The sequence below is a fragment of the Limulus polyphemus genome, unplaced genomic scaffold, assembly GCF_000517525.1.
Source record: "Limulus polyphemus unplaced genomic scaffold, Limulus_polyphemus-2.1.2 Scaffold6864, whole genome shotgun sequence".
In the NCBI taxonomy this organism is placed as follows: domain Eukaryota; kingdom Metazoa; phylum Arthropoda; class Merostomata; order Xiphosura; family Limulidae; genus Limulus; species Limulus polyphemus.
In genome coordinates this window covers 3,010-13,761 of record NW_013672474.1, presented here as the reverse complement: position 1 = coordinate 13,761, position 10,752 = coordinate 3,010, and the positions used below count along the sequence as shown (strand labels likewise).

General features: G+C 39.6%; 1 protein-coding gene across 2 annotated transcripts in view; it reads right to left on the bottom strand.

The window, feature by feature from the left end:
• The window catches only part of LOC106474136 (uncharacterized protein F13E9.13, mitochondrial-like), an 18,241-nt gene extending 7,777 nt beyond the window's left edge, over positions 1-10,464 (bottom strand). The window contains exons 1-3 of one of the 2 annotated variants that reach the window (XM_013934826.2): positions 10,446-10,464; positions 9,588-9,774; positions 1,844-1,994 (exon numbers count right to left, since the gene is read on the bottom strand). In XM_013934826.2, the coding sequence (XP_013790280.2) occupies positions 1,844-1,994; positions 9,588-9,753 (317 nt within the window). In that variant the 5' untranslated portion in view covers positions 9,754-9,774; positions 10,446-10,464. The remainder of the gene's footprint in view (positions 1-1,843; positions 1,995-9,587; positions 9,775-10,445) is intronic. The other variant, XM_022402499.1, reaches the window with a different exon arrangement.
• Positions 10,465-10,752: the final 288 nt, after the last annotated feature.

Genomic DNA, 10,752 nt, shown 5'->3' with positions numbered 1-10,752 from the left:
CAAACTATTTCAGGATTGCATGCCACAAGCCTTCATTCTCCCTCTGTTGGAATCCAAAGTTCCAACATGTCTCTCATGCAAATCATCTTGCATCACCTCGATACCAATATAAGAGCACTACTATCCCATGATGCATGTGATTCACTCTACACGTCACTACCGAACTTTCACTTCGAAATTTGGCAGAAGATGAGCACCAGAAGATTGTTGGGAGGATGGGTGGGAAGTGTGATCAGAGGGAAGTACCTATCAAAAATACATTTTCATTTAGGCAAATTATAACTTCCAAAAGGTACTTTCCCTCTGCTCACAAGATTAGCTTGAATCCCACTGAAACGAAGGAGGGACCGGTGTGAGTGAAGTACAGGCATCTCCCACAGAAGCATTCAGAGGACATCCCCAAAATTAAAAGAACAGATCAGATGATCTGAAGAGGGGTACCACACCACATCTGAGCCAGGTATATCTTTGCCATGAACATGGACATGATCAGGAGGACCAGACATGGTGGAACATTAAAGGGAGCATATCCAAGTGGGAGAGGATAGTTTAGCAATGTGGTCTTAAACAGAAATCAGAATCACTCAATCACACGATGGAAAGTGGGCAAGTGAGGATGTGTCCCATAGCTAGGGGGTGACAGACCATTTAGATAAGTCAACAACATCCAAAAACTCACTCACTGGGTACCAATATCCTTGCAAGGGTAGGATGAAGATCATACTATCTTCACCTCAAGTTCTAGGGTCAAAAGGAAACCTAACATTCAACTCCAGGAACTCACAGGGTAGCCTAATTCCAGGGATCCAGGAATGTGTCATCCAGAATCCGAGAAAAGTCCATCGCATGCACTCTACCCCCATGACCGTGAAACCAGCCCAAAACGACCCCAGCTCAGTAACAACCTCATCACCAAACGAGAGAAAGCCCAGGACACAAGCATAGACACATAGACCTTCTGCAAACCACAACATAGAAGACAAGTCGAGAGGGGAAGATGGACAACCCAAAACCTGTGTGAGAACTTATGTGACTGGTTCACTTGATCTCCAAAACCTCACTCACTACATCTAATTAAGAAAAATTAGATAATCAAACACCTTAAATCCAATTTGATTTAACAAATTTATACATCTACAAGTTTGTCAGCTTACTGAACCGCCATACAAATGAATTTCCAGTTTAGCATGCAATTCAGATAAGGTTTTGGCTTCAAAGGTCCAGTCAAATTGATGAGTTATGCTACTGAACAGAAAGTCTCAAAACCAGAAACTTCTGGCAGATAAAAGACACACATGAAATAGTAATTTACACTTGCACTTATCATTTGAAATTGGTCTAGTTAGTTTCAGATATTCATCCTGTTATCCAAGATCTATTCACAATAACTATGCCTAATTTTGAACAAACTAGAATGCAGTTAGTGAAAAGCACCCAACTCCCAACTCTTGAGCTATTCTAATCAAATAATGAAATTTGACTGTCACTCTTATAATGGACTCACAGACTCAAAGTGTGAAGCATGTTTTTTTGTGTTTAAAGGATGTGTACCATGTACTTTTGAATCCACAGTTCATGCTCAGGCCTTCATTAGAAATCCCTGATAGGTTAATCAAAAGGAGTGTGGTAAAAACATCTCAAGTGAAACACTGTTATAATAAAATTGTTAGGCTTAATACATGAGTTTACTATCAAATAATAAAACAACTGAACAAAAGACTGAAAATATTTAAAAGGAAAAGAAAAAAAACAATTACATGAGCATAAAAAAAGGATGTGCTTTACAACTGGTTTACTGCAGCCTTCTTACATCCTTAAAAATATAAGCTTTTATTTATATTACCAGTGCTTTTTCTTGATATCGGTAAAAACAAAAATGTGTTCAGCTCCTATCGCACGTCTGTAGCGAAGCAATGGTCCTGCACAAGCTTCCATGATACCTTCATCTGCTACATGACCAAATACAAAACCTTCAGCCCGAATAAACTGAAATCCTAGATATGAAATGTATATATATATATACATTAATCCATAATACTGTGCACAATTTTATTCTAAAATGTTTTTTAAAAAGTTATTCATTTTTATTAGCAACAAAGTTCTTATAAGTGTTAAAAATACAATTGTGGTTTTCACACGCACTAATGTCTGGCAGAAAGTTATGTTGTTCAGAGAATAATTCAAAATAGGACAACAAACTCAAAGAAACAAAATTTTGATTCATAAGGATCTGTGTTTTGCTAAAATTGAACTGGTTAGTCCAGATACTCATTATACAACTTCTGAATGCTGGGGAAGAGAGAAAATCTTTTGTCTGCACAGTAGGATAAAAAACCAGAATAATACTTGTAACATATTTTCAATTTAGGAAAATCTTTAGTGCAGTATTCCACACATTAAGATTACCCACATCAATAATAAATCCTATTATAAATTCAAGGGATTGCATAAGTATAACTCGCTGAAATGACCCCATCTCACACTGAAGGATGACAAAGAAACATGGTCAAGTAAATATAAGCTCTAGCCCTACTGTGCTATCATTCTGGAATGTAACCTTTCTCTATGTTTGAGGTTTTAGAACACATTTACAACCAGTCATGGGGATGTCACTGACTACATGCAGAACACCTGCATAAAAATTTAGAAAAATGAACCAAAATATACCTCATGTAAAGATATATTTTTTCTAGTTATAGAATGGCAAAATATGGCAGTTTTTCAACTGCAACAAAGCAATATATGAAAATAAGACTCAAAATAGCTTTCACATAGCAGGTAATTACTGAATTATCTCTTAGATGAGCTTTTTCCTATCAAAGTATTAGCCATCTTAAGTTCGGAGACACAGGGAAAATCAAAGCAACATTATAATTTTTCTATACTGAAAATGTATATCTGACAGGTACTTGCCTCCTCTCACAGGATTAGCTATTCTCATTCAGTGCTGCTTTCTATATGCAAACTTTTCCTTTAGCATGCCACAAGTCATGTGCTCCCCCCCTTTGTTGGAATTACTATATTTCAACATGTCTCTTATGCAAATCATCATGAGTCATCTCTTAACCAATAGTAGCATGACATGCTCACGTGATGCATGTGTCTCCCTCTATTCTCCTCTACCGAACCTTCACTTTGAATCAGAAGTGGAGATAAGTACCTATTGAAAATACATTTTCAGTAGAGGAAAATCATAACTTCCAATATGGTATTTACCTCCTCTCACAAGATTAGCTAGAATCCCACATTAAGAAGAAGGAGTGACTGATGCAAGGGAATGAAAGAAGTACCCCCCAAAAGCATCTTAAGGATACTCCTGACGATGAGATATATCGATCCAAAGAACAGAATAGGGGAACTGCACCACTTCTGAGCCAAGTATACTCTTCACCCATGTGTAGATCATGTAATGAACAAGGGCAGAAATTGTGAGGAGTAGAATGGCTATGGCACAGCGGACCATACTCAGTAACTTAACTACATCCAAACCACCCTCAAAGGGTACCAACATCCACGTGAGAATAGGATGAGGATCATACCTTCTTCACCTCAAACCCAAGAATCAGGGATTAAGATCCGCACCGATTTCTGGGTATGTCACGAAGATCATCAACAATTTATCAATCCAGGAATTAACATCAAGTATGGAAAGGATGTCTATAGCATGGAATCAACTCCTCCAACCATGGCACATGCTGGCACCATCCAAAGGCAATAATATACCTGTAAGAAGAGAATGAGGGATAGGGATAGTCAAGGATAGCACCAGAATAATCCCACATACTACCACTGTGACCAAAGACATAGACCACGCAATTAGGGGAGGAAGATAGACAATCTGTACTCATGTGAGGACTAATGTTGATTGGTTCATTCTAACCTCAATGCTGGGAACCAACTTCCACACAAAGGTAGGATGAGGTCTCCCAATCTAAGGGGTGAACTGCAATTGCGATGGCTCAACTCCAGTGATTATGTAAAGTGTATCGGGAGGCTACATCATCCAGTAAGGTTACGGCTCAACTCCAGTGTTTGTGTAAAAAGAAGCAGGAGGCCACATCATCCCATAAGGTGATGACTCAACTCTCTTGGTTATGTAAATAGTATCATGAGGCCACGTCAACCAGGAAGGTGATGGCTCAACTCCCTTGGTTGTGTAATAGGTATCAGGATACCACGTCAACCAAAAGGTGATGGCTCAATTCAAGTAGTTGTGTAAATATTAGCAGGAGGCCACATCATCTGTGAAGGTGATCAAACAAACCAAAAGGCAGACCAAATTCATAAGAGTAGAAGGTGAAAGATCATGAAGTGAGAAGGATTGCCAGGTGATAAAAAGTTAGTTGCGCATACCACGAAAAGTAGCAGTACATGCAATGAAACAACAAAGGGCCTTGACTGGACATGGATGTCTATCCAGATCCAGTCTAGGATAAAGATGAAATATAGATGGAAGAGAAATAGGAGAAAAGGATTTTCAACCTACCTGAGCTGCTGAGGTCTTAGGGAGAAAGAAATTATCGAGACAAAGAAGATAGGCAGGGTGATAAAGAGTATGTAAAATGCCACTGGCAAACAAATCTGACTGTCATTGTCCACAAGCCAAGAGAAGAAGGAAATATGTTTTAAGGGGCAGATGAAACAAGGAGCATGAGGAAAGTGGTTCAAACAGAGGTAAAGTGAGGACATGAAAGACCACATTAATGTTCCAATCCAGAAGGGCAGGACACCTTGGAGACCTCCAAATTTGGAAGGAATGCATGAGCACGGTAAGAACAGGAGAAATGCGAAACCCTATGGTATCGAGAAAAGTGGAAGGTATGGGATAGGGTTGCCCGATATCCAGAAAGCAAGGAGATTGAAGACCCACAGTCGAGGAGCCATGTAAGAAATTCTGTTACACGAGCCACAGAAAACTTGTCAGCGGGAAATCCCTTTTATCAGACCAACAGCAGAAGACTTTCCACTTATGCTGGTATACTTCCAGTAATATGGCCATAAGGGATTAGTTAACAAGGAGGCGACTCGATGTGTGAAACTGGATCATCTTGCCAAGGACCAGACAAAAGCCAGGCATGAAGACACAAGATGGGAAGATTGGGATGTAGAATATGGGATCGAGGTTGATGAAGAAGGAAGGGAGCAAGTGCAAGAGGGACAGGTGGTGATAGGAGCCAACAGTGTAACCTTGGAAACCATGATTGCACTGGCCAATAGAATGCAATCAGGAGGACTCGACAAGGTGTAGAGTGGACAAGAGAAATCACCTGATGAAGCAATCAGATTGGAGAGTGCACATAAAGGTATTTGTGTGACCAATCCTGGCTGAAGGCATCAACTGCCAAAGCCTGTGGAAGTGATACAGGTGACCAAAAGGGGGCAACTTGGTATTAAGGCATATGGTAAACGAATCCAATTGGAGAGAACCCCATCAATGGCAAAGGTCCCTAAAAACGAGAGGATCTAATGTCCAATCCATTGGAGAAATCTTGTCTGGGCAAAAAAGATTATACCCAACTAGATTAAAAGCACCTGACACATAACATATGATAAGATGAATGTGATGTGCATGGGCCCAGTATAATAGATCCAACATCTGAAAACACAGATCTCTGGGTGCTGTCTTGGTGGTTGATATGTGCCACCACCATAGAGTTGTCCAAATGAACCATCACCAGACACTGATGGGTTAGAAGAAGGAAGTGATGTAATGCCCGACGTATCACTAGAAGTTCGAGAACATTGATGTGCAAGATGGTTTCATCCACAGTCCAAAGCTTCCTGGAGATTGACCCATGCCCCTCATCCTTGAAGGGATGCATCTGAAAATATGTAAATCCAGATGCAGAGGAGGAAGTGGCATGCCCACAAAAGTATGGGCTTTGTCCATCCGCCATTGCAGATCATCTCGCTGGGAACAAGGAAAGGAAATGGTGGTGGAAAGAGAATCCTGAGCAAGGTTCCATCATTCGTGAAGCACCCAGCACTCACTGCAGGGATCTCATATGGGCATGACTGAGAGAGACCAGTGCAGTCATGGAGGACTACATCCCCAAAAGCAATAGAACCTTGCGAGCAGTAAATGACTGAGCCAAGAGAGCATGGTGAACTGAAAGTTTCATGGAATGAAGATGTAAAGGAGAAGGCAAAGTGTGACTGATATTGGTGTTAAAAAAGACCCCCAAATGGATGAGATACTGAGTGGGTCGAAGGAATAACTTCTCCAATTTGATCAACCAGCCCACCCAAGCCACCACAGAAAGGAATTGGTGAGTATGAGTGGCTGATTCCTGCTCGAAATGAGCCAGGAGCCAGTCATCCATATAATAATGAAATCGTATCCCCAGAGCATGAAAATGATGAGCAAATGCCAATACTATGCGACAAAACAAATAAGGAGCTGAGGTAAGTCCAAATGGAAGGGTCCAAAAGTGGTAAACTACCCCGAGATGGACAAACTGAAGATAAGGTCGAGATGGATGTGGAGGTAAGCATTGGAGACATCCATTTTCGTCATCCACAATCCTGGGGAACACACCCATCTCAGGGTGAGAAAAGACACCATGATGAACTTTGTGAGTGTGAGGAAGCAGTTGTGGTGAGATAAATCGATCATTGGTCACCAATCCCCGGTTTTCTTGGAGACAATAAAAACACGGGAATTAAAACCCCCAGAAAGATGATAGACAGGTTTCATTGCCTGCTGCAAAAGCAAATCTTGAACTACCTCTGACAGATGCTAGCAGGCCACAAGATCTCGAGGAGGAGGAAAATAAATGTAGCAGGGAGAAACAGGAGGTGGGGAAAGAAACTGGATAACCAATCCCTCTGACAGAACCCGTATCACCCATTGATTGTCAATGAAAGGATGCCAGCAAGGAAGAAACTCCAATAATCGAGCTCCCACCGGACCTGAATCCACAGGGTATTCACCGGTACTGGTGTGGCGACAGTTGTTACATCATCAAGGAAATTGTAGAAAAGAAGTACCTGGAGTAGAAGGAATGGGTAAGGTTTGAGAGGATGAAGAACGGGAAATGGGAATAGGTGGCATATGAGGCTCTGACCTAGACAAACGGGCTACAAAGGTCATAAGAGTGGATTGCTGGCAGGATGATGTCACCCGAGGCTCAGTGGTTTCTGGGACTGTATCAAAGACATTACAACTCAGAAAAGGTGCAAGGCGTAAGTCCCTGAGATATGTTGAGGGTAAATGACCCGAGCCAATACTGCAGCACTACCTATAAGGTCGCAACAACATAGAAACTACGTATGTAATGCCAGATAATGAAGCGCGGGCTAATGTGGAGGAGAGAAGGTGAAGGTTATCCACAGAAAACCCCTCAGCATTTCTGTGGAGAGCCTCCAATAGGAGATGTATGGAAGAAAGATACTGTAGAAGGTTAGTTAGGGTAAGACAAAGGCAAGAATATTGGGCATGGGTAAGACTAACATTACATTCGGGAGCTGCCCCCTAAATAGGTAACAATGAACCCAACAAATGCTGATCCAAAAACAGATAGTCTGCAAAATGGTAAGAAAGGGTGTACTGATCAGAAATACTCAGGGAGCGTGGCATGCTGATCCCCTCACTTAATTGTGAGACAAATTTATCCACATGTACCCGAATATCTGAGGAGGGAGGAAATACCAAAAATGGTTGAGAAGATGTCTTATGTAACAAGGAAGGACGAGGTGAATAAGAGATGGGGGAAAGGGATAAAACATAACAAACCTGAGACACAAAATCTGTGAAGACCAAATTTGGCCTAGGTTATTCCTCAGGCTGCAATTGGGAAGGAATGGCAAACTCTGGAGGCAGGAAAGGACGATCAAAACCCTGTTCATTCTGAACAATTTCAGCTGACTTAAGAGGAGCCTGGGCAATGTCAGGGGACAAAGGTTGAGCCATGTAGCATTCAATCTCCTGACATATAAAAGTAGAGAGATCCACCATCGGGTCAAGCAATACCTGATGCTTGAGAAAAAAACACTGGTCATTGGTGTGACTTCTGAAGTGGTAACTCAAGAAAATGTTTCCAAATTGTCAAGTGCAGAAACATAGACTGGTATAAAATAAAATAAAAATAAACTCAAAAAAGAACCACCTCTTGCAAAAAATAAATTGTTTGTCACACTGGAAGCACTGGAAGAAGGCGTTTGAACTCAAATGCTGCCAAACGAGAAGTGAACCTTCAGTAGAGGAGTGTAGAGGGAGTCACATCTGTCACGTTACATGTCATGCTACTATTGGTTAAGAGATGACACATGATGATTTGCATGAGAGACATGTTGGGAGCACAAGACTTGTGGCATGCATAAAGAAAAGTTCGCATATAGAGGGCAGCACTGAACGAGAATAGCTAATGTTGTTAAAGGAGATAAGTACCATATTGGAATTGCAGTATTGAAATAAGAAACCCATGTGATTAGCATTGTTATACTTGATGATGCATGGCACAAACAACAAGGCCGTTGGCTTCATTTAATGGTTTTAGTTTTACAAGGACAAATGTGTTTTTACAAATGTAAGTAATTTTTGTGACTTGATATTCTTTATTTCAGTGTCAAAAATGTCAATTCACTTTCTTTCAGACTTGTATGTACATGCACATGGCTAACATTAATGTGAAAAGCTAATGTGATTGAAAAAATTGTGGTTACATATGACAGTTGTATAGGAACACACTGCAACAATGTTGCAACATATCCCAACTTAATAGGGAAATGCATCATTTGTTTCTCATTTGTCTAAATTTTAATTATTCAAATATGAAAGTTAATTATCATCCTAAATTATGAATATCAAAATTTGGATTATACAGTAGCATTTAGATATTTCAAAAAATATCTCTTAAGTACCCACAGTATCCAAGTCCAGAGAGACAGCACCAACTGCTGGACCTTCACAACACCATCAATGGGAAAATCATCAACTGACAGACATTCCAAGAAAAACAGTCAAATGGACAGAAGGAGGAAGCCCAGTGCACATGAAGAAATCCACAACATGTTGAACAATGGCTGATCATCCTTTACAAACAATGAGTCTCCAGTAGCCATGATGGATCAGTAGACGCATTAGTTAGAAATATCATCACTATCACAAGACAAAGAGAAAGTTACCATCACTTGAGAAGTCATAATGGCAGGTAATCACCAATTATATTTTCCCTGAGGTAAATTAAAGAAACTACTTAATGTGAAACACAAACTCTAAACCAGAAAAACTTGAACAAAAATTAACAGTCATAAACTCTTGCAAATCTCAAGTAATTGATTAACAATTTTGGAACATGTCCATTCTAGACAATATTGAGAAAGAGCATGAAGTTAATTTGAGTGCAAGCGCTTATGGGGTAGCTACTGTGCAAAGAGGTTGTATCACTTTTCTATTGGTGGAGGGCTATGGTTGCATGATGATGACATCATGCACTAGTGCAGTTCCTGTTAAACTAGTTTTTTTTCAGTGGGACATAGCTCAAGGCTAATAGCATGCAAACCTCATGGGCAGATGTACAAAGAAATCAAGTTATTCTGCATGTAGAGGTGAGGCATCATCTCAATATATACATCTTTCAACTGACCTGATGATAGTGCAACTGCCAAAGCACTTTCGTTATTGCCAGCAAGAACTTGAACACCACAAGGTAGTAAAGGAACTGTCTGACGAACCTCAGAACAAACACGGGTCATTACTGCAGTCACTTCAGGCCCACAATTTTTTGCTGTTACATAAGGTACATCATGCATATTCTCCACAAGAACACCATCCTATATTTCAAAATAAAAATACTACATTACATATACAAAAAATAATTTTAAAAGACTAATACTATGATTAAGTATATTTTATCTTTTAAATAAAAAGAATATTCATGGCAAACAAGTATTAAAAGAAATTGTAGTCCTTATATTTACTTTTATTATAAAAACTGACAAGTATAAAACAGAGACTGTCTGTTAGTATGGCATTACAGCAACTATTAATGAATGGTGAGTATTAAAGTTATAATGAGACCTTCAAGGACCTCTTGGTATAACCAAGGAAACCTGTTTCCTTATTCTGAAAATACACGAGCAAATTACACACAATTCACTCTCTTTCTTTTGTTACTTAAGTGTAGCATTCTAAGGCTTGTGATGAACTAAAACTACAGTTACTGTATTCTTTCAGTGATAAAATGTTAGCAGATGTACTATTCACAAGGACATATGTAGCAGGTTGTCATGGTTGGGATGATTTAGGCAAAACATATTCTGAAGTTCAACACAAAATACACTATTTACAGAAAACTATTATAGGACTGATCGCAGTAGTGAAAAGCATTATTGCTTTGCTGAAAGACTTAATGACGAAAACTTATTGAACTAAAATAAATGAATAAATGTATTTAAAGTTAAAATTTTCCTCACCTGAAAATGTATTTCGAATACATACTCACCTATCATACAATTAAGCTTTCTTCCTCATGCATCTGCTTTAGAGATTTGTATGCCACTAGCCTTTAGGCAAGTCCCACCTAAACTTACGAGATTCCTTGTGACTTGTACTACTGCAAAATGACATTATTATGCAGCAAAAGCCATCCACCAATAGGAGAGTGATACAACCTCACACACTAAATCCATCTATGCTTTTGCACTCGTGATCTTCATTCTTTGACAAGACAAATTGGGAGGAAGGGTGGGAAGTGTGAGGGGTGAGTATCTATCAGAAATACATTTTAAGATAAAGAAAATGTTAACTTC